The following is a 25,329-nucleotide window of genomic DNA, read 5'->3' as shown; positions in this document are numbered from 1 at the left end:
CACTGCTTGGCCATAAGCTTTCTCTACATTGTAATGTTTTTGCCCAGTGGCCATGGTAACACAGTGGGAACTTTAATGCAGAAGGAAATCATAAAAGGAAAGAGGGTGGCTGCACTACATGGTATGCAAACAGTGATTCCCTAGTTGAGGACAAAAACTTTTCCATCAAATTGCTTTCAACAGGTATAAATTCTGTGATTTGTAAGATTCAAAAAAAAAATGAAAGTAGAAGTAGGATTGTTTTTGTTGAAAACTTACGATAAGAGCCATCTGGGCTAATTTCATCACTTATAACCAGGCAGGTAATCTGAGAATAAGGTAAAGGATTATTTCTATTATAAGGACTAACAATCATTCCAATGAACTTTGCACCGCCTCTGGAGAAGTAACTCTACAATTTAAAAAAAAGTATAATTAGTTTCAACCACATAAATTTAAAACTCAGTATTTACCCATACCAACATTTTAAACATCCAACAGAGGAAAATGGAATGCAAAAGTACTTCACTTCCAAACAGCAACTAAATTTATCCCATACCCTAAAATCTTCAGGCCAAAACATGTCCAACCCAACCTGAACAGATCCGTTTTTTAAAGATCACCCTTAAAAAGATCACCTGGCCTGCAAAGTCTATATTTGCCATGAATGCATTTACAAATTATATTCACTAGCCCCTCAGCTGTAATCTTTATCTATATGGTAATAATTTACAAACAGCTGCCTACAGCAGAAACATCCAGATATCAAACATAAAATTGCAGAATAAAACAAAACTCTGTTTTTTCCAGAGGTGCAAAATATATTATATTTCCAATTATTTCAATTGTACCCAGTCCCTGTCTTAGTTATCTCCTTCATTTTTAAAGGCTCTGGGGGGAATTATCACTGTTACTTTGATGTCTTGTTTATATTAAACAGAATAGCTAATTTTCTAAGTGTTTAAATAAACATGTATTACTCTTGTAATCACTTTGCTAGAAATGTTAAAAGTGTATTTATTTAACAGAAAACAACGAGAGGGGAGAAAATATGCAATCATTTACAGACTACATACAAAAAGACCTATAAACACACCTGGTATTTGGCTTGAGTGTCAATATCTCGTAAGGAAGGATTAGGATCAAAGGCAGGATGAGAATGATACCATCCAATAACACTATAGCCCCTGACAGCCAAGGTTTCCGAGGCTTGTGTTTGTGAGACGGGATCCATCTCACACTGTAGTCCTGTACTCAGACTGTTACACGGTTCTGCTGCACAGACCTATGAAGGATTAATCCTTAAATGATTATATTGAAATCTTGTTAATTCTACTGTTTCAGTCCTTTCATACACAGATACAGAAACTTTTAAAAGCCAAGCCTTTTATCTGCCTATATAATAGGCAGCCTTTAACTTGCAAACGAATTACTCTCCAAAAGTGTGATTGTATGCAAGGAACTCAAAATCCATTTTCCTACTCAAGACAAGTTACGGGTTAGTCTTCCAGGTCGGCCTGTATAGTATCTGTTTAAACACAGTCTTTTGATGACCCCTATTACTTATGATAATAATTTCTAGCAAAATGATGTATACCAAGTTTCAATTATAAGGTTAGCGCATGTTTCCTGGTCTCTGGCCTCTTAGGAGTTGAAGCTTTTAATTGGCAAAGGCAATGAAGAACTGAGGCCTGGTAATGTTCCCTCTTTCTCAGTGGTAAAAGGAAACAGGTGCTCAATACATGGAATGTTCAGTCACCTCTGGGAATATATAACTGTCCACATTTGCATATTCTCATTTATATCATAGATAAGGTTTATATGTTAATTATACACACTGAAATCTATAAAAATATTTGGTATGGCAGCAGGGCTAAATAATTTTAAAAATTTTAAGAGAAAACTTACCTCAACTATCTTATCAACTTCTGAGTATCTTCCTCCTAACAGACCAATCACTTCTGCCATAGAAACATGAGCATGCTAAAAGAAATACAAGATAAGACTTAGCCCAAACATACAAACCAAACCCACCTGACCAAAAAATCAGAATAAATCTCACTTATCATAGAAGAGTCATTTACAAGTACGGTAATTATGCTTCTCTAAAATGAAATAGCATAGTAGAGGAACCAGATGCTAGGCTCAGCACACAGAGACTTAAGATTTTAGACCTATCTGTACTGCCAGCTGAGAGGCTTTGAACCAAACATTGAAACACTCCAAGATGCCATTTTTTTCATTTACAAAATGAAGATACCATTTGCTCCGCCTACTGGGAAAGGTATCATAAGGATACAAAGTAAAAATCACTCTGGGTCCTCCTATAGAAAACACCATAAACACACACAACCATTGGAGATCTCTGTAGTTTAGTGCAAAACAAGGAGTCTCCAAATTATAAGAGTTGTGCTTTGTTGCAGTTATCTAGAAGGCAGCAGACAAGAATACTAGGAAATTAAAATCGGGTTAATGATGATAAACAGTCTGCAAAAACTCACATTAATTTATTTTCTCTAAAATATGGAAACATGCAATTGTTTGGCTTTTCTCCAAAAGAAAAGACTTATTTTTTAGATTCCTTGTAAAGGAGGATAGTTAAGATCCAAAATACACGTCTTCCATACTCTCTCTTATGCCTGCAATAAAAATACACAAGAATAGAAATCAGAATAACTAAGTAAACACAATATAATATCCTTACCAAATCCATTATTAAAAGTGCTTCTGAAGCCACTTTCACCTGAAATGGCTCCTGAAATATAAAAAAAAAAAAAAAAAAAAAGGGGGAGCATAAAAATAGAGATTTTGTTCTTCCTATCGGAATGCCCACCCTTTTCTCCTTTATCTATCACACCAAGTTCTCACCACCAACCAAGGCTCAGCACAAATCAGACTTTTAAAGAAATACATGTACAATTCAAAGCCCTAGCATGCAGAAATTCTTTTCTCATTTTCCATCTGTATCACTCATCTGACCTTCAGTGTACCCTGCCTTATCCAACCTTTCTTATACACATGCCTTGCACACACAGAGAAAGAAGAAATATTTCATGTCTGAGAGGAGGGTATTATTTACGGTCATTCAGTGATGAATAAGTAGTACCTGCTTTTCTTCACTGAAAAAATTACAAGGTATCAGTTGGAAGGGATCGAATGAGCTGGAAAAGGAAAAAGAAAAAAAAATCATTCCTAATATAATTTCAATAACATAATCAGGAAAATAACATTCATTTACAAATTTGAAAATGTATACCAATAATCTAAACCTAAATTCTGTCTAAGTGAAAAAAATATTAAACTAGGAGAACTTCTTGTGATACAACCCTTTTGAAAGAAGCACTTTTCTTTCTGACTTGATTAAATATTTGGGGAACAACATAACCTTTGGGAAAAAGTAATTTTGTTGTCTTAATTTCTTTTAACACCCAAAGAGGAGAACATTCTAAATGGCCAGACATGTGTCCTACACTGAAAGTAGGTTTCAAAAGTTCAATGAAAACCTAAACCTGACATAAGATAGGAAACAAAGTTCAAGAAAGATGGAAGTTTCTCAGAAACACCTCTGTCAGTACAATGTGTTCAGCAGAGTAGGGACTCAGTAAGTATTTGTTGAATGAATAAATGACAAACAGTTCTGTTAAAGAAATTAATGGATATCAAAAGTTCTACGATAAACTCATCGTTTAAAATGAAAAAGTATAAAAGATGGAAAGAGGGACGCCTAAGCAAGGCTAGATACAAAAGCATGTGCAAATTTGAGAGAAATATTAGAAAGGCTTTGGCCAATAAAGAATTGAGGTTTGAGAAAAATATTTAAAGTGTTTTTAGGCTACAGTCAGAGAAAACAAACAGCGAATATGTTCATTTTAACAACTGGAAAAGAGCAGAACTATTTAGTTCCTATTCTACCAGACACTTAGTGCTAGGAGATCAGACACTTTATTTTGCTGAATACTGTATTGCAAGTACCTAGAACAGTGCTTGACACACAGTAGGCATTCAAAAAGTGTTTGCTGAATGAGGAAGATCTTCAAGTTAGAAAGTGCTTAGTCAATGCAAATAAAAAGAAATGAAAGGTCAAGATAGATGAGAAAATAGAAAGAAAGCATATGCATCCCAGAGCACTTTGAAGAACCATCATGTGAAACCACCATCAACCCTTTTTGAGGAACCACAGAGAATGAAAAAATTATTGGAGGACTAGGAATAGGCAATTATTGGGTCTGTTTTCAAAACACAAAAAAAGAAGGAGAGGAATTAAATGTTGAGTATCAGGAAAATTCTAGAAAAGGTTATTAAACAGCTGATTTGTGAGCCTTTAGCAAGTGAAGAGGTGACTACTAAGAACAATAATGGGTTCATGAAAATATGTCATGACAGGTACGCCTAAATTTCATTTTTGATAGGAATGATCTGCTAGAAACTAGCAGACTCATAAAGACTCAAATATACTGTTACTAAATGTAAGCAAGACATCTGCTATGATCATTCTTCTGCATAAGATGAAGAAATAGAGTTAATTGTGGTAATATATAGCTCATTGAACAATGATGTCTGAGGTTTACATTTATCTCAGTTAAACATTTTAATCAGTGATCAATGATAGAAAAGGCAAGCTTATTGAAATGTTGATTCAAAGCTACGAAGAAAAGTGGATCTGGATTCAAAACGGTCCTCACAAACTGGAAGAATGACTTGAAATTACAATAAGTATGTCTCACATTTAGATCCAGAAAATCAAATGTGTGGACACTAGATGAGGAGTCCTAGCTTATGGACAACTGTATTTTCTTACATAGTTAATCTCATTTAATTTATTCTCACAACTCTAAGTTTTGATTTTAATTTTAGAGAGGTGATATATAATGTAATGGTTAGGAGTATGGATTCTTAAGCCTTAATGCCTGGGTTAAATCACAACACCACCATTAACAAGCATGGGCAAGTCACACAACCTCTTTGTGCCTCTCAGTTTCCTCATCTATAAAATGGGAATGATTACATTAACTACTTCATAGGGTTGTTATGAGAATTAAATGAGTTAATATATATGAAGTGCTTAAAACATAGCCAACAGTGTTAGCTATTATAGATATTATTTTATAAATGAGGACCCAAGGCTTATAAAGGCTTTGTGTAACTTGCCCAGGGACATACAACTGGTTGAGTATTAGGGCTCTTTCCATTGAAAATAACCAAGTGGCATTCCTGGATGTCTTGTTTTAAAGGGACGCTGACAAAACTATAGTCTAGGGCTTCCCTGGTGGCGCAGTAGTTGAGAGTCCGCCTGCCAATGCAGGGCACACGGGTTCATGCCCCGGTCCGGGAAGATCCCACATGCCGCGGAGCGGCTGGGCCCATGAGCCATGGCCGCTGAGCCTGCGTGTCCGGAGCCTGTGCTCCACAACGGAGAGGCCGCAGCAGTGCGAGGCCCGGGTACCACAAAAAAAACCAACCAACCAAACAAACAAAAAACCCCCCAAAAAACTACAGTGTATTTCATGCATCATCTGCAGGAAGTGAGGGTCTACAAAATCAAGGCATTTAACTTATTTGGTGACCCTTAATGTTACAAGTTAAATATTTTAAATTATTAAAGAAAAAACCTAACATTCAGCATCAATCAAAGAGACAATTAGTCATTTCATGAGGTTACCTGTTCATAATGTCTAGAAGTTAAATGACCACCTGTCACAAACAACGCCCCCTTACAACATACGTTGGATCCTATATTCACTGAACATGAACAAATTAACACTTTTGCTCAAGGTCTCCCAAATTAATAATCAGTGAAATTAAAAATTTCAGTAGTTTTTTTTTTAAATTTATTTATTTTATTATTTTATTTTATTTATTTATTGTTTCTGGCTGTGTTGGGTCTTCGCTGCTATGCGCAGGCTTTTCTCTGGTTGCAGCGAGCAGGGGCTACTCTTCGTTGCGGTGCACAGGCTTCTCATTGTGGTGGCTTCTCTTGTTGCAGAGCACGGGCTCTAGGTGCGCGGGCTTCAGTAGTTGTGGCACGCAGGCTCAGCAGTTGTGGCTCGTGGGTTCTAGAGTGCAGGCTCAGTAGTTGTGGCACACAGGTTTAGCTGCTCCGTGGCATGCGGGATCTTCCCGGACCAGGGATCGAACCCATGTCCCTTGCACTGGCAGGCAGATTCCGGATTCTCAACCACTGCACCACCAGGGAAGCCCCTTCAGCAGTATCTTTTTTTTTTTTTTTTTTGGCGGTACGCGGGCCTCTCACTGTTGTGGCCTCTCCCTTTGCGGAGCACAGGCTCCGGACGTGCAGGCTCAGCGGCCATGGCTCACAGGCCCAGCCACTCTGCGGCATGTGGGATCTTCCCGGACCAGGGCACGAACCTGCGTTCCTTGCATCGGCAGGCGGACTCTCAACCACTGCGCCACCAGGGAAGCCCCAGCAGTATTTTTAAACTTAATGTGGACAATGTAATGTTGCAATATCAGATATCCCTTCCATACATTTTCTAATCATTTGTGGTAAGTTTAAAAAAAACAAAAAATCACACTTATATAATGTCACACTATACCTTTTTGTTGGCCTTGGCACTTTTGAAGATTTACCAGGTTTGCATTTTTCCTCTTCTCTTCTTCTTGCCAACTCCTCAGCAGAGAGATGCTAAAAAAAAAAAAAAAATACCATTTGATCAAAGAGTCCACCAACCACTGAGAGGGAAAGTTAATAAAGAGACAAAACAGCATAAAGCTAAAGAGCACAGATTCGGCAGCACCCTGGCCAAGTTACTGAAGCTTTCTGTGTTTCAGTTTTCCTCACCTTTAAAATGAGAACCATAATAGTAATAATAACAATGTCATGATGTTATTGTGAAGATTAAATGAGTTAATGTTTCCAAAATATTGACAATAATGTCTGACACAGTAAGTCCTTTATAAATATAAAATAAAATAATTCTCTTTCATTTCATTTCTATTACCAATCTTATATTCCAGCCCTTATGAACTATGTACCTTTTCCAGAATATATCTGGTATTTTCCTATGTCTGTACCTTTGCTTATGCCTCTCCTTCAGCTTGGGGTTGCCTCATCCACATTTCCACATTTTGAGATTCTCCTGCTCATCCTTCAAGTCACAGATGAAAAATCACATCTTCTGTGAAAACTTCCCTGATCACACCCTTTGGGAGGACCTTATATTTCTTGGGACCAATCTCATGGAATTTACCATAGGTTTTACCTTTCCTACTAGAAATATAAGTTCCTGGTAGGCAGGAACCATGTGTTACTAATTGTTTTGCCTAGAATAATGCTCAGATGTGAGGCTGGGTGCAGGGAATGGGGAAGAGAAGGAAGAGAACTAACATTTACTGAGTACCTAGTGTATGCAAAGGCTTACTGAGTACCGAGTATTAGGACCTTCATACATTTTATTTCACTTAATTCTCACAACAATCTTTGAGGGAGATGTTATTATCCACACTTCATAAATAAAGCCCTGAGATTCGGTACAGTTACCCAAGGTAACAAAGCCAGTAAGTACACATTCACATATTATTTCCATTTGACTGCACTGGTTGTTCACAAACAAATTATATATGCACAGAACAAACGCGCACACATACACACATATACTCACTGCCTATGTTTCTTTTTAGGAGCATAATTTTTGTTAGTAGAAATAATACTTTAACGTTTGTAATTCAATTTACATCTAATGCATGGGATGATATTTTAACTGGTATATCAGAACATCATTCAATGACTTTACTGAAATGAACAGGGCACAACTCCCTGGCACCTTGGCAGATATTCTGGAGCTAGAGACCAGAATATAGAGACCGATAATCAAAGTTCTGAAAATTAGTCAAACTCCTAGTTAACTGTACCATCAGTGCCTTCTTTGTTGTTTACTGATGACTTCTAGACAAACAAATTAACATGGGAAAGAGACATATATATACACACACACACACAAAACAAGGGTAATATATGTGACATTAAGATATACAAATGTATACTGACAAAACAACTTTCACTTTTGAGTCACCTGAAGGGATCAAAGTTACCTCAAACGTTTGTCCTTCTAAGTCTTTTGCATCACACCAATTTCCCCACGGGTCTCGGACCCTACGTCTCCTTGTGCGCTGTGATGAAATTAAAAATAAAGCAAAAGGTCACAAAATTAGCTTGGACAAATCACAGCACATTAATACACAAAACCAAAATGATAATTTTCTAAAATTCAATTTCTCCATTAAAATACTGTAATACCTGATCAGCAATGCCTGACTGTATTTTATTAATTTACATTGAATAGTTAGCACTCTGCTCAGAAATAAATCAGTGATGATTTTCTAAATTTTATTTCAATTTCTCTTTAGTTTTCATTTCCTTTCACCATTTGGGAGTTACAACTCTAGGACAAGAATATTTTTTAGGACCAAAAAGAATCACCATGAAAATGACTTTGTGGTAGAAAACTTGCAAGAACACACAGCCAGAGGTATAATATTGAAAACTAGAAGCAAAATAATTATATCTCAGGCTTAGGAAAAGATTGCCTAGTTAATACAAATAGTAAAAAATTATAAAGTTGGTTGACTGGATTAGTAATATCCAGTTTTGCAAACATCAGTACTGAAGCCTTTAAAATGGACTGGCTGCCAGAAGCCAGTGTATGACTAGCACCACCTCCAGTAAGAAAACACCCTTTCTTAAAAAAATAAACTAGGTAGAAATGGTTTACAGCCTAAACACTGAGAAAAATACCTACTCTATCATCTATACTTTTTCCATTTCTCTTACCTATTACCAATTTAACCTATTTTATCAGTAAAGTCAACAAGACCACAATATGACTCTGCCTTTTAGGAGACTTGTTGATCACTTATTTTCAAAATAAGATGCATGCATTTTAAGATACTATAAAACTCACTAACGTCAAGAATTAAAAAATAAAGGCTAAAATATTTTGAATGGCACTTCTACAAAGCTAAATCTTACGGTAAGAATTTTCAGCAAACAAAAAACAAATGAAAGAGAAAAAAGAGCTAAACTGTACAGTTTTAAAAGATATATTTAAAAAAAAAGCTATATTAGATACAGAAATCAAAACAAAGCAGTCTAAGACCACTTTAGCGAAACATCATGCTTCTGTGTGAAGTTTGTGTGTGAATTTTTAAATTTTGGGGGTTTGTTTTTTGCCTCATAAATCAACATGAAACTGAATGGAAACCAAAAAAGTGAATGGCTTGGGTGAAATAAAAGCGAAAACATGTTCTTCTACTAGATTGCCATTTGTTAAACAGGGGAAGAGAAGTAGGCACATCTTTCTTAACAGGGTAAGGAGCAATTAGGAAAGATCATTTAGTTGAGAAGGGACTGCTTACCATAGATTGCAGACGCTGGGCAAGTTGGTACGCTTCTACTGTGTCTTTTCTGTCTCTGATTCGTACTTTATCAACTGGTTGTGGCCTGTTATATACAGCCTGTTCTATTGGAATCCAAGAAAAACAAAACAATCTATTATTTTGTGGAACTCATTTGTTAAATAGGAAGGCACATCTATACTATTAATTATAAGCCAATATCTAAGTTTTTTAAAAAAATATGAGCTTATTTCCACAATACACATTTGATGTGCTACTTGGTAGTTCTCACATAAAAGTATGCTGTTATTATAAGGCAATCGCAATAAAATGAAACATTTAGGAAATGGGTCATTTGTTTAATTTCTGATTAAATGAGTGCTAAGCCCACTTTGTTAACTTTGCAAGTCTAATACAGTAAACATGATTTCATTTTTCTTTTAGTGGCTAAGGAAGGTATGACACCTTAGTTTTCCTGTAAAGCCAGTCCTAACACCGTGCTTTGGGCAAACAAGGATGCTGAAATGGAGGACAGATCCCAGGGCAGACTATAAATTCTCTCTCTACATGAAATGAAATAATCTCTGACAGGAAGTTTTCTGGTTGTCTTTCCATAGACACAGAATACAGAATATACTCCTCTCAAACTATGGGTTACAAGCTTCTAATTAACTTATCACTTTGCAACTATAGTTATTATCTTTCTTCAAAATTGTCATGTTAATTCAATAAAAGGGAGGAATACATTTAAAAATATGCTTAAATTTGAGAAAAACTAGGGTGAAAGAAACTTTCTACCACGAAAAATATTTTGGCACTTTTATTACATTTAAGTGTAGAGGTTCATAAATTATTTTCTTTATTTAAACACTGCTAGACAGTATTTCTAGCATTAACACAGTATTTCCAAATCAAATGGGCTTTGATTGGACTTTTCATAAAATTACTTTTACTTGACAAAGAACTGCATCCTTAAATCATTTCTACCAGTTAGACTGAATATTCTTCCTTTAAAATCATACCACCAATTTTCAATGTAGGTTAAAAGGAAATATAGTTTATCAACAGAAATCTGTTTCAAAACAAAATCTCAATAATACATTTATTCTATAACGTTATAGCATCTTTCTGTATTCTATATCTATAATAAGTCTAACTTGAATTCTAACTATCAAAGAAATTAATGGGTGCTATAAGGATAAAAAATGTCGAGTAAAAGATGTTGTTGGGTTTTTATTTTTACCACATCCAAAATTGATTGCTCCTATCAACTCGAGGTATGTATGAATCCGTCCAATACAATTAACATCCCCACAGTTCTTCAGGCCAGGACGTACTGAGGTCTTATTTAAGTATTTCGGTTTGCATATCTCCCTAAGAGATGGAAGTACAATTATTTTGGATAAATAAAAACATAAAAGAAGATTTCTGGGGGAAACTTTTAATATTTGAAATATTTTAAAAATGTACCCCCTCTCAATATGTAATGTGTACAGACAACGTTAATACATAATACCCAAGTGTACTTTCTTTTCTGAAATAAAATCTTTCAATGATACAGTAACTTACAGGTATAGTGTGAGTTTTACAAGTATCATTTCTTCCCCAATATTAAATTCAATAGATTTCAGTTATCCCAGGACTCTGAAGTTAGAGCGTTATTTATCTACAGATCCAAATGCAAGCCTGAATCTTTGAATAAAAAGGGTATATTCATAATATATTGAAAATATTTAGTATTAGACACTCTAATTTTTAATAAATTGCTTAGGTTCTTTTACTTTGCTGGACAACATCTTTTAATTACAAGCTACCTTGTAAATGCTTAAAAGTTTTATATTAGTTTTTAATCATTATGCTAGTAAATATTAAGTGCTCTCAGTGGAAAACAGAAACAGATACTACAGGGCATTCTAAAGGAATCAAGAAACGCACAAAGACTATGAAAGAAATAAGAGGTTTCCATAACAAAACACGTATTTACTAAATATACTTAATGTACCATGTTAAATGGTACAACATAAAGTTTAAGTAACAGAGAACTTAATAACAGTAACAATTACTGAGTGCTTATAACAGATGCTGTACTAAGGGTTATATACAACTCTACAAAGCAGATTTTATCATTCTTATTTTAGAGGAAAGGAAACAAGTAGGTGAGAGGGATTAAAGCACTAACTTAAGAAACTGACAAGATTCAAACACAGACTTTATAAACCAAGTATTCAGATATATCATATAACATCGGTATTTCTTAATCAATCTTTATTCTACAAATATTTATTTTGTGTCCTATACACCAGGCACTGTTCTAGGCACTAAGGATACAGAGATGAATCTGAAGTTCCTGAACTTACAGACCTTACATTCTAATAGTCAATAAATTAATGAATAATATATACTATGTTGTCAGGTAGCAGTATGTGCTAGGAAGACACAGTAAGAAGGATAAGGGGATAGAAATATGTACAGACTATTTTAGATAGGGTGTTTAGGGAAGGCCTAAGCAGAAACCAAATTGAAAATCATAAATTCTATAGAATTTCAGGGAGGGTAAAAAGTAATCTGTGATGTGGGAGGGTATCGGAAGTTCCATTAGAAAGGTGAGATTTCAGTGTATCTTGAAAGAAAAGTAAACAAACTGTGCAAATGAAGGCAAGAAAGCTGGAATGGGCATGGTATACCCAGCTATCAAAAAACTATACGAATCCATAAACTGTATTGGTCTAATTAAAGATTATCCAAATTGAAAGGCTTTAAACAAAGAGCTTATTACTAGTACAGCACTGAACAAATAGTAAGGCCTCTACAAATATCTGTTTATGATATAAGGATGATTCACTCTTTCAATCTGCCTCTGTATTCCAAGCATTGTTCTAAGCACTAGGGACGTAACAATGAACAATGAACATGGAGCCTACATTATCATGGGGGGTTGGGGAGAGAGGAGACAACACACAAATAAAAATATAATATTTTCAGTGGTAATAAGTTCTATAAGATACATAAAATGCAGGGTTAGAGAATGAGAGGGAGGAGATATGTGAGTTACTATAGACACAGGGTGGTCAGAGAAAGCCTCTAATTTCCCTTGAGCAGAACTGAAAGAGAAGAGGAAGCAAGATTCACCAAGATCTGGCGGGGGGGAAAACATGCAAGGCAGCATGAAAAGTCAGTCAAGGCCCAGAGTTGAAAGTGTGAAAATAATGGGTCAAGACTGCAGTCTCTGGAATCACCTTCACCTAATGTGACCTGGAACAAGTTCCTTTTCCTCTCTGAACCTCATTTTGCTCATCTGTAAAATGAGGACAAGGCTGTCAAGAGGACTAGAGATGACTTAAATACAATGCATTGCATTTGGTAAGTATTCAATAATGATACTGATTACTATTCTAATAAAATATTCCCCTAAACAGGGAGTTAACTGCAAAGGATCTTTTAGCAACAAACAAATCTAGCAGGACTTTTTTTATCTTTAAAACTTTAACTCTTCTATTTTTTTTAATACTGCCTCTAGTCTCTAAACACTCTCTTCTATTTCTGAAGAGAACAGGTTTGAGTTCCTGTTCAAAACATTTCTTTTTGCTTTCACAATGTTTGGCTAAATCATCATACTGAAACAGCAATATTTAACTGGTTTCATGAACTAAGGCAAATGACGTTAGGAAACTACTGCCATATAATTTATGCTATCCATATAAATTATTCTGCCTCATAAATCCAAAATTCAAAGTAACAAATGAAATTTGATTACAGTAACATTAAGTAGTCACTGATAATTTATAGACACTTTTGAGTTAGTCATTATTTTGAAGCACTTTTATTTTGGCCATTCATGCTCTTATTTCCAAAAAAAAAAATTAGATACCAACAGAGATTTAATTTAATTTGTCTTTTTTAATAGTGTGAATTAGGCAATGTGGAATAATGGAAAGAGTGATTTACAGAGTTGAGACTTGCACTGAAGTCCTTCTTTTGTCAGCAGCTGGTCTGTATAATTCAAGGCGGCTCCCTAAACCTCTCCTGACCTCAAGATCATTCTATCAAATAGAGAAAATACCACCTGCCTATTTTACAAGATTGTTGTGAGGAATCAGATGACAGAGAAAAGCTTTCTGTAAACTATAAAACACTATACAAATGTCAGGAGTGGTTCCTCATAGGTCTTCTTTACTTTGATACCACTCTTACCTAGAATTTTCCTAACCTCAACCATTTGCAAGATAATCGAGAGTCAAGAACAAGAAAAAATTCTTTCTTTTAGAATAGGGCTATCTTTAGATTTCAAAATACTCAATATTGTGTGGGTAAAATCAAAGTTACTAATTTAGTAAGCCTGGTTGTTTTCCTTTGGTAATCTTCCTAGGTTACAGCAGAAGCCCTCTGTAAAGATGGCTCTACACAATTCTGTAGCTCCTAAAGCAATAAAAATTATGCATGTTTGATGATGTCTTAATTAAACTATTATGAAAAATGCAAATCACTTTCAGAGCACTTAAGCTAATAAGGTGGGAAGTTTTTGGTTTGTTCCCCATCCCTGAGTAAATAATTCAAATAAAAGGCACTGAAAATTTAGAGTGTAAACTTAATATATCAAAAAATTCCTATATCCTGATGAAGGAATTATTAACCCATTATGTCACAAGTTCAAAGTTGAAAGCATTTAAGGTAGCTATTTAGAATGGTTTCTGAAATCTAGCCACATTTAATGATACTATCCTGTCACCAAGGTTTCCTCTCTTTGTACCTCAAAGTACATCATAAACTAAGACATTCTCCCCCTATTCCCATGCAGTTAGTGTTTTCTATATCTTCCTAACATTGTCCTAAGAAACCGCTTCTTAAGGCAATCATCTATCCCTTTTCTTCTAGGACCACAGACTCTTAAAGAACAGACAGATGGGTTAAGATAGCTATAGATGACAATATTTACCAAAACTTTCGAAAGATTTCATTATGAGAAATTTTAAGTTTTGCCTATTGAAATATATAATATGTTAAAGCTCTCTGGAACACTAGGAATATAAAATACTAAATTCTGCATAGGCCTAAGTAAATACTCTAGAGTATCATAAGTTTTAAACCAGCACCAAAAATACAATTTTTCCTTACCACTGGTCCAAAATATAATTCCGAATTTTCAAATAGCGTTCTGGTGTTTTAGCTTGGCGTCCCTCAAAAAACTCAGGAGTTGCTTGTTTTTCTTCCTCTTGGATGATATTTCTATCAATTTCTATTTCTTGTTCTGGTGGCTTAAGCTCTTCTTCCTCATGGCTCTCCTCCTCCATTTGGCAGGAAGTATGAAAAAGCAATTCATTATCACTCAAGTCTTTCTGAACTTCACAAGGCTCTGGAGAAGGTAACTGCCTGGCATCATCTATTATTCCATTTCCATCATGCTTATTACAGTTTTTCATCAGTTTATTCCATTTCTGATCATATAATTCAACTGATTTTTGGTCACTGGTGTTGTGATTTTCAGTCCAAAATGTATTTCCTGAGCTTGAAAGTGTTTCCATCTCACCTTGCTTTATATTCTGAAGATACTCCTTGGAAGATTTAGAAATGGGATCTTCCTGGCTGTCAGAAGCAATGAATTCTCCTTTACTGGTTTCATGACTTTTATTTTTAGAGATATCTAATAAGAGATCACTGCTAAGATTCTTTTGGGGAGCTTGAGAAGTCAACTCATCTGCCTCATCTGTGATGTCTACTTCTTCATCATCAGATAACTTTTCAATTTTTACAGCATTCCAGTTGGGATCAGCACGACCCCTTAAACCTGATGGTGTCCATGCCTTTGTGCCTTCAGCTTCATTTTTCATCTGAAAACCACTGCTGTTTTTCTGATTTGCTGTTTCCTTCTCTGGACCATCTGATTTTACCTTATTAAAAATCAAGATAAAACCTCCATAATATTAGCATTTTAAAATGTAATCACTGGCACAAAAAAATAGGATAGATACAAAATTATTAAACTGAGTACACGTCAATGGTATATTATACCTTTACTATTCTTTTCTTTGAAGGGTTTACAACTGCATTTTAAATGTGAAAGATCATCATTTCAAATTTCCATAAATATATTTGACTCATTCATGGTCTGGTGATTTTTATTAATCAAATAATCATGACCTACTATTCAATATTTAATTTTCAATATTAAGTTTAAAACAGGAATCTGGTTCAGATCAGCCATAAAGAATGAACCAAACAACCATCATACAAGGTATTCTCTAAGATATTTGTAAAGGTTTATTTCTCAGAATGTCTGATACCTCAGCTGATCATTTTTTATAATGCTAAAAAATCCTTTAGTTAAAGGAGTCTATCTCACATATCTTCACTTAGTAAATTAAAATCATCTTTTATTTAAATACAAAGACAATAGAAACAAACTGGTTTTTGCAGGTTCATTTAATGTAGCTCCAATATTATAGAACTTATAATTTAAGGCATGAAATTATCTATCATATCTGCTATTGTAAACATAAATATCTTGTAATGCAATAAGGAAAAGAAAATAAATGTCAATGAGTACATATGATTTGAAATAAAACCTTTGTTACATATAGAGTTTTTGAAAAATCTTGTACGACTGATATACCCAAGGGATGACAGCTTCCAAAGAGAGATTATTTCTAGATCCTTTATCACAACAGACTCCCAGGATGTCATATTTGAGGTTAACTGGCTTACTATGTAGAGGAGAAGGAAAAGGTAGCAGGAGGGAAAAGGAGATTTGGACATTTAGTCTGAAATAGCCTTTAACAACCTTGCTATTTATTTGAAGTCTCCAGTTTTTAGCTTAAGAATTTAGATAAAATTTTGCATTATATTTCATTATATATTGTTTCTTTTAATATTAAAATGTACCCTTTCACCTCAAGCCTTTGAGTAAAACTGACACTACAAGATGCCCCGCACATTCTAGTCTGAGGAGCACAGGAGTAAGAATAACTAAATTAGGGGCTTCCCTGGTGGCAGTGGTTGAGAATCTGCCTGCCAATGCAGGGGACACGGGTTCGAGCCCTGGTCTGGGAGGATCCCACATGCCGCGGAGCAACTAGGCCCGTGAGCCACAACTACTGAGCATGCATGTCTGGAGCCTGTGCTCCGCAACAAGAGGCCGCGACAGTGAGAGGCCTGCGCACTGCGATGAAGAGTGGCCCCCGCTCGCCGCAACTGGAGAAAGCCCTCGCACAGAAACGAAGACCCAACACAGCCAAAAATAAATAAATAAATTTATTTAAAAAAAAAAAAAAGAATAACTAAATTAGGCTTATTCTGTTCCATAATACCTTAACCTTAGCAGGCTGTCTTGAAAATACTTTTGCTGATTAAAAGAGGTAGTAGATGACTGATTTACAATGAATCCATTCCATTACTTACTTCCTATGCCCAAATGACACTAAGTTAGATAAATCTTGTATACAGGGTAAACCCCATTACAGCTGACCCTTGAACAACAAGGGGGTTAGGGGTGCCAACCGTCCACACAGTTGAAAATCTGCATATAACTTATAGTTGGCCCTCCGTATACGTGGTTCCTCACCATCTCCAGTTCTTCCACATCTGCAATTCCGCACCAGCAGACTGTGCAGTGCTATAGTATTTACTATTGAAAAAAATCCACATAGAAGTGGACCTGCTCAGTTCAAATCCTATTTACATTAAAAGAAAATGTAGGGCTTCCCTGGTGGCGCAGTGGTTGAGAGTCTGCCTGCAGATGCAGGGGACACGGGTTCGTGCCCCGGTCTGGGAGGATCCCACATGCCGCGGAGTGGCTGGGCCTGTGAGCCATGGCCGCTGAGCCTGCGCGTCCGGAGCCTGTGCTCCGCAACAGAAGAGGCCACAGCAGTGAGAGGCCCGCATACCGCAAAAAAAAAAAAAAAAAAAAATGTAAACAGAGTCAACCTTATCTATTTACATTAAAAGAAAACACCAAATTTCACTTAAGGGCCAACCCTATTTACATTAAAACACCAAATTTCACTTAAGATACTTTCAAATTCTATATAATTATGTTTCGAGAACTCAAGCAGAACATATTAGAAAAATTCTAAGTATCAAAACTACATGGTTGAATATAGCACAAATTACTTGAAAGACTAAGGAACTAGACCATAACTGTACATTTCTGAACACTGCAATTTATTAAAGTTTTCAGACAATTCTTCATAATAATTGTACAAGTTTCATTGCTATTAAAAAGATTTTAAAATCATGTTAGCATTTTTGGCCCCTAAGTTCTAATCATTCTTAAAAGTTTAATGCAAATATTTGAAAAGAAATTTAAATTTCCAGGAAACAATGACTTCTAAGGTTTTCTCTTTGGAATATTATTTGCTTTATAGGATGTTTTTGAGCAATTAATATTTTGTCCTATTTAACTGCATGAAATTAAGTGGAGTAAAATAATAATGCCTATTTAATAGCAATACTCAATACATTGAATACATGCTTTGAGATTTTTGAAGACAAACATTTATAGGGTACTTTATGGGTATAACTACTTTCACTATAAAAACTTTGAACATTAAGACTTTAATGCTTGAATTAAAGAAGTATTTCTGCTTATTAATTTTATTTATTTAAAATATTATCACTAGGGTATTTATATTCTGCTTACCTTATTTTTAAAGTACTGTCTGGCATAACTCTTCACTTGTAAAACACTGCGACTTCCAACTAGCTTTGCAATTTTGGTCCACCTTCGGCCAAATTTAGCCTATGTTATCAAAATGGAAAAGAAATAGCTTTTGATTAGCTTACTTAATATTCCAAACTACTGCCGTATTAAAAAAAAAAACCCTATCTTTATTTATTTTCTAAAGCACACAATGAAGCCTCACGTACAATACAGTTAAGACTCCTAAAATCAAAGCCCACATTCTTCTTTTCAAATCTTGACATCTGAAAACAGACCAAAATGATTTAGAAATTTGTTTTCTTTTTATAGCTACCTAAATGAAGACCCATCACTTCTATGTATTCCTAACATTATGTATTAGTAGTGTACATTATGATGTTCCAAATTTAAGATAACTTAAAAAAAAGTGCCTAAAAGGGAGGCAGGTTATATTTTCCAATTGTAGAATCAACTGAATATGTTCTGACACTAATTTCAAAATATATTTTTTTTTACCCAGATTCCATCTGTTACAGTAACTATTACATGTTCCATAGCAGATACTTTTACACTATACAGATATCACAGTAAACTGACTTACGAGAGTGAATCACAAATGAAGCGACCTGCAACCAACATCTCCCTACACCCCTCCACTGTCAAAGGCTGTATACCTACTTATACTGAAGCTGTGCAGGGAAAAACTGAGAACTTGAGGGAGCTCTGGTGTGTTCTGCAGTACGGACAGGAACGCATTATAATTTTAAAGCGAGACAGGATTTTTAGGTATCAAGCCTATCATTTGATACATAAATCTCCTTTACATTATCTCCAACACAAGATATTCTCTACTTCTTAAAGTAGCTCAACAATCCTTTCTTAGAATTCTTAAAACTATTTAAAGAAAAAAAAAAAAAACCCCACAACAATTCAGAGAAGCTGATTCCAGGGCCAGATTTACAGGTCAGACAGTCATGACTTATGGCAATAAATCATCTTCAAAGTTCTGACCTAAATGATAAACCTTAATTTATACACTTATTTCTGGTATTCATTAGAAAATCTGACATATGGACAATTTCTTAAAACTGAAAGTACTTCTGAGAAAATGATTACTAAGTATAAATTAATTATTTAAGATTGTTCTTAACTAATACCTAACTGAGATCAACTTACTGAAGATTTAGTTATCTGTATTGTGTGATGAAGGCAAATAGGTAACTTGGTAGCATGGATCACTTTTGGAAACAGGAAGGATTTGGATAAAGTTTGACTAGTTAGGATTGCAGGGGCTTGGACACTATGAAAATTGGAGAGGGGACACTAACCAGAGGAGCAAAGAAAACATTTACCAATTTAAAAAGAGAGCAAAGGGACAAGACAGAGAAGGAAAAATCTTTCATCATTCAGTACCACATAATTTCCTTCTCTCAAGCCTGACAGAATTCAGTCTATAAACAAATGATACTAACAGGTTAAAAAGCTGGGAATACAACCAATGGTTCCATGTATTTTTGTGGGAAAATATTCTAGGTTTAAAATATCTATGTATATAGATAGATAGGTAGATAAAGATATAGATATCTACATATGTACCTAAATAAATAGACACTTGCTTTTACAGGGACAAAGTATCTCTGGAAGGATATACAAGAACAGATGACAATGGTTACCTGAGGCAAAGAGAACTAAAGGTTGAGACAGGAGTCAGAGGGAGACTTAACACCCTACAACTTTACGTACCATTTGAATTTTGAACCATGCAGATACAGCCTTTATAACTACCACCAAAGTCAACAATAACCTAAAAATTCACAACCCGTGTGTGTGTATGGGTGTGTGTGTGTGTTCTGATCTTTGGTAATGAACAAAACACCAAAGTTGTCAGCAATCTTAAATAAATGACTAGTTAATTAGATTATATAAATGATAATCATGCAACAGACTAAAATACCAATATAAAAAACATCAACAGTACAGGAGAAAAATCTCAGGAGATAAAACCCTCAAAATAGTTTATGTATTTATATAAAACATCACAGAACATAGATGTCATGGTGATGTTAACTATAAAAATACAAACACATTTTATTTCCTGTCATCTGCAGAAATATTAACAATGATGTTTCAATTTGCATTCATGAATCCTACATATTACATAAATATTCTATATATGTAATATATAAATATATATAATTTCAAAATTAATTAGTACAATACTGGGTAACATGTAAGAAAAAGATATAATCTACTATTGACAGTTAAAAAAAATTCCTGCATGTTTTGTTAAGCTTCATTATATTACGGAGTTTTCTCATAATCAGAAACTTAGCACATATTTTTTTCCATTATGCAACTTGTGGACGTTTAAATAGATCTCAGTGAAACATTCATGCAAAAATAATGTTTCTGGTCTTTAATTACATCCACTAAAATATTTAGAGTGTGTGCACAATGCCAAATATCTGAATTAAAAAAAAAACTCAGCTGATCACCCAGACGGTTCCAAATATACATGTTTTTTCCCTAGAGAAAAGATCAGGTAACCAAATAATTTTGCCTTTTAATCCAGGTAGTTGGTGTCATGTATGCAGATACAGTACAATTTCTTGGATTTTATTAATACAAAAAAGGGGTAAAAATCAATGATCCAAATCTATTTTAATATTTTATTTACTTAGGTATGAGTTAAAAGGAATTCACTTACATTATACTACAAACATCACTCTAACTACAGAAAAACTATGATCACTGTAATGAGAAAGAAATTTCCAGTCTCTATAAATTAATTTAACCTTATAATTCTATCAATATTTGCTTCTAGAATTACTTTACTATAAATTAAAAATTGCTCTATTTACCAGCCCTTGTTCAAACAGCTCTTTTTCTTCTATCGTCCACTTTACTGAGTAACTGGCTGGTTTTGTAGGAGAGTGTACCCTGAGGGGAAAAAGAGGAGTTGCAAAAAAAATTTCTGAAATGGAACATTCCATATTTATGCAGTCAAAGGTTATACATAGCCATGGGCTAAATTTAATACTTTGAGTCTAAGAATTAAAAAGAGAAGAAGAAGGCTGCAGTCTCCACCTGGGGGAACACATTTGCCCTGTCTTGTATACTTCTCTAGCTCAGGATGATAGGAGCTCCCAAAAACATAATCCTTGGGTCTGAGTGAAGATAATACTAAAAGACATCAAAGGAAGTCAATGTGATAACAAATAGGCTTCCTCAGACTGGACACAAAGCAGCAGATGTTAATATATTTCCAAATCCAGAGTTTAAATTGGCTTGTCAACTGGCATGTCAGAGTTTAAATTGGCTCCAGAAATATCATCTCTCTTATTCTTCTATGTAAATCTATGTAACTATCAAGCCAGAAAACAGGTAAAAATACTATGACATTACATTTATTGCTTTTGAAATGCAGGACATTAAGAAATTAAAAAGTGATAAAACTCACTAATTTAATTCAAGCAAACCATTAATCTTTTCATTGACTTTATTTGGTTTCTGTTGTTTGTTCAGCAAAATGCAAAAGCCAAAGTCTGCTCAGGGCTCAAACTGTTGGTAATTGGAAATCTACCCTCTAAGGGATTATAAACATGAAAGTTTAGAAACACTAAATAACATCAAACTTTCTTCAATTGTAGGGAAAGGATGTTTATAAAACAGTTAATGCTTAATTTCTCTAGATAATTTTTGAAAGCCACAAATTCAATTTAAATTTTTGTTTGAAACGACTGAAAACTGACAGGGCAACAGGAATCAAGTCAATTCCTAACATATTAAAGGGCAGCTTTATAAAAATGTTCCCCACAAATCCCTAGAAAACCACCTTTTTGTAGGGCCCTAAAAAAATTCCGACAAATAAATAACAATAATAAAATTATCTTGTGACATTCCAACATCTGTACAAGAAATTTTGACTTTATATTTTTGTATAACCCAAGGTCAAGAGGGCTTTTCTACAGGCCAGCTATAACTTTTTGCTTTATTTTTCCATAACTTTTAACTAATCAAAAAGATTTTAAAATATAAAACATAAGTACATACATGATTTTTGCTGGTTTCTGCAGACTGCACCACATGAAAAAAGAAAATAAGGAAGCTTGTGAAGAAGTTTTTAAAAATACAATTCAGACTTTTAAAAGTATTATAAATTGATTTTACCTCTTCATGTATTTTTTATCATCTTCCTTTTGATCAAGCCAGAATTTTCCTGGAAGTGACTTTTTGGATAAATAATACCAGTGTAATTATTAAGGAACTTTTTAAAAAATAATAAAGTCCTATAATTTTTATGCAACTTAAAGCAGGCACTCACATACTTGTGAAAGTCACACTTGAATTCTAGCTAAACCAGGTCTGCAAAAATTATGACAAAAATGTTTATACCTCACAGGGTTGTTATATGGATTAAATATTACATGTGAAGTCACACATGACACAGTACCTGCACAAAATGTGTGCTATATAAAAGTTAGTTTCTCTTCCTTATTTAGTGGCTAAGAGAAGATATATCCTCAATGTTTTATTTAAATCTTTTTTCCTAAAACACATGGAGAATGTAACAGATGAATCGTAATTTACGAGTATTTGCTTTCACATTTCTGAAAGTAACAGAGAAGAGTTTAGGGTTGCTCTCTATCCTAATAAAAATAACAAACACTTGGGTCAAATTTACCAGAGTCTCCCTCTCAGACTTTTTAAACCTAGCCTATACTGCAATACTTTAGATTAGTCTGAGATATTCTTCACTTAACAAATATTGTATTTTGTGTACATGTATTGTGTACATGAGGCACTATGCTAGGTACTAGGTGCTGAGGACAAAGAGAGAAAACATTAACCCTGTCCTCCAAGAGCTCACATAGCTTTTATTCTCATTATTTTGTTTCCAAATCTGGAAATGAACGAGTGACTACTTAAATATTCATTAATCTAGAATGGCACTGTTCAACGTATTGGCCAATAGTCACATGTGTAGCTACTGAGTACGTGAAATGTGGTTAGTACAAACTGAGAGGTACTGTAAGTATAAAACACACACTGGATTTCAAAGAGTATAAAATAAAGAATGCAAAACATCTCAATAATGTTTATATATAGTGATTAAATGTTGAAACAATATTTTAAATATACTGGGTTAAATAAAATGTTATTACAATTATGTGGCTACTAGAAACTGTAAATGATATGTGACTTGCACTATTTTTCTACTGAAAAGCAATGATCTGGGCTATAACTGTAATGTTTGGGGAGAGTTAGAGAGTAAGAAAGCCTAGAAAGGGCTAACCTATGATAATTAAAGATACAAAGACACCCCGAAAACAATGTAGCAATAACTGGTAATAAAAAGAATAGATATTCTGGCTTAAAGAGGAGATAAAAATCCATGAAACACAGGTGAGTTGAAAATAAACCACTCACTACTATTAGAGTAGTATTAATAACCTTTATTAATCAGAAATCTTTTTGTTCAATCCTTTCATTTTACATATAAAAAATGGAGTCCTAAAAAAGTTAAGTTGCAAACGTCACAAATAGATGAAAGAAATAAGGACAAGAAGCCAGTGGCTGAACTGTGAATAAGGACCTACAACTTCTGGTGGAAAAAATCTTCATTCTATAGTTTTATGCTTTTTACTTGGATTGCTCCCATTAACACCTGTAAATCGGTAGAGTAAGAAGTGAGAACTTTTACATATTTTAATTCTATGTCCTTGGACAAATTAACGTCTCATATAACTGAAAATGGAGGTTTAGACTGAATGATTTGGACTTCGACTAAAGATTCTAGCTGATTTAAAACACTCTACAGGGAATTCCCTGGCGGTCCAGGGGTTAGGACTCCATGCTTCCGCTGCAGGGGGCACAGGTTCGATCCCTGGTCAGAGAACTAAGATCCCACATGCTGCGTGGCGTGGCCAAAAAAAGTTAAAACATGAAACACTCTATGATTTCTACTCAATATTAAGATAGTATAAAGAGTTGGTTGACAAAAGAAACTCAAAAATAGTGAGTCAGAACTCAGACTTAGTGGTAAAACAGAATAGGCAGGTAACACATTATATACTAGCAGTTATATACTATCTAGTAACAGTGGTCTCTTCTGTAAGTTTTGCATTTATGGATTTTTAACCCTGAAATCTTTACTTTCCTCATAATCATTAAAGGATACTCTTCTTCCAACAACATTTTCTCAATGACAGCTCTGTTCTCTTCACTGATGGTGCTATCCAGAGTCCAAGGCTATTAAAAAAAGAAAGAATAAATTTCTTTATTTACTGCTTTTTGAAATTATCTTCTGTTTTGTTAAATAAAAATACACAATACAATGATTACAAATAATAAAGCTACCATTTACTGAGCACACAGACATATCTTTGATTCCCACAATAATGCTATGAGATAGGCATTACTTCTTCACAGATGCATCCATAAAGGCATTCACCGACATTTCAAGCAGGAGAGAAGAGACTTGAGCCTTGGATTCCAAGGCTCAGGCTCCTACCCATGATAAAGTAATAATGGCTATCCTGTATGAGGAACTTTTACGTATTAGGCATTTTGCTAGATACTTCACCTATTCCCAAAACTCAGCACAATTCTTTTTTTCCCTTAAGCCACAATCTCTCCTTAAATAATCATACTCTTTTTTAACTCTCAAAACTTAAATATTTTCAGCCCAGGTCTCTTCTCCAAGCTCTATTTAGACTGTTATAACTAACTGCTCACTCAAAATTTCCACTTGGATTTCTAATAGGCTTCTTTTTTAAAAAAATAAATTTATTTAATTTTTTTATTTTTGGCTGTGTTGGGTCTTCATTGCAGTGTGTGGGCTTCTCACTGCAGTGGCTTCTCTTGTTGCAGAACACAGGCTCTAGGCGCATGGGCTTCAGTGATTGTGGCATGTGGGCTCAGCAGTTGTGGCTCGTGGGCTCTAGAGCGCAGGCTCAGTAGTTTTGGTGCATGGGCTTAGTTGCTCCGCAGCATGTGTCCCCTGCATTGGTAGGCGGATTCTTAACCACTGTGCCACCAGGGAAGCCCCTCTAATAGGCTTCTTAAACTTAACATATTCAAAATAAAACTCACCATAACATACATTCACCTGCTTCTCCCCCTGCCTTCCCAATTTTGTAAACAGTACTACTAGTCACCAAGCTATTCCAGCTAGAAACCCAGGAATCATCCTGGATTTTTTCCTTTTTCCTCAATCCCCACACCCAATTTACCAAGCAGTTCTACCTCCAAAACATAATTCAAATCTGTCAACTTCTACCACAACCTCAGGCCAAGCCACCACCAAATCGTGCTTAGATTCCTACAAATGTTTCCTAACTAGTCTCTTTGATTCCCCTCATTTG

The 25,329-nt window shown here is 34.7% G+C and overlaps 1 protein-coding gene across 2 annotated transcripts in view; it reads right to left on the bottom strand.

Moving 5' to 3' along the window:
* The window catches only part of MYSM1 (Myb like, SWIRM and MPN domains 1), a 41,063-nt gene that overhangs the window by 11,396 nt on the left and 4,338 nt on the right, over nt 1–25,329 (bottom strand). The window contains exons 3-17 of one of the 2 annotated variants that reach the window (XM_082833285.1): nt 24,144–24,214; nt 22,133–22,210; nt 22,016–22,039; nt 20,824–20,902; nt 17,963–18,061; nt 14,443–15,215; nt 10,574–10,704; nt 9,352–9,455; nt 8,029–8,106; nt 6,534–6,622; nt 3,086–3,140; nt 2,684–2,734; nt 1,888–1,962; nt 1,076–1,264; nt 259–391 (exon numbers count right to left, since the gene is read on the bottom strand). In XM_082833285.1, coding sequence (XP_082689411.1) covers nt 259–391; nt 1,076–1,264; nt 1,888–1,962; nt 2,684–2,734; nt 3,086–3,140; nt 6,534–6,622; nt 8,029–8,106; nt 9,352–9,455; nt 10,574–10,704; nt 14,443–15,215; nt 17,963–18,061; nt 20,824–20,902; nt 22,016–22,039; nt 22,133–22,210; nt 24,144–24,214 — 2,029 coding nt within the window. The remainder of the gene's footprint in view (nt 1–258; nt 392–1,075; nt 1,265–1,887; nt 1,963–2,683; nt 2,735–3,085; nt 3,141–6,533; nt 6,623–8,028; nt 8,107–9,351; nt 9,456–10,573; nt 10,705–14,442; nt 15,216–17,962; nt 18,062–20,823; nt 20,903–22,015; nt 22,040–22,132; nt 22,211–24,143; nt 24,215–25,329) is intronic. The other variant, XM_082833286.1, reaches the window with a different exon arrangement.

Source organism: Leucopleurus acutus, assembly GCF_964270905.1.
Source record: "Leucopleurus acutus genome assembly, chromosome: 2".
Classification (NCBI taxonomy): Eukaryota; Metazoa; Chordata; class Mammalia; order Artiodactyla; family Delphinidae; genus Leucopleurus; species Leucopleurus acutus.
The sequence above is the reverse complement of the archived record's forward strand: the minus strand, read 5'-3'. Positions and strand labels throughout refer to the sequence as shown.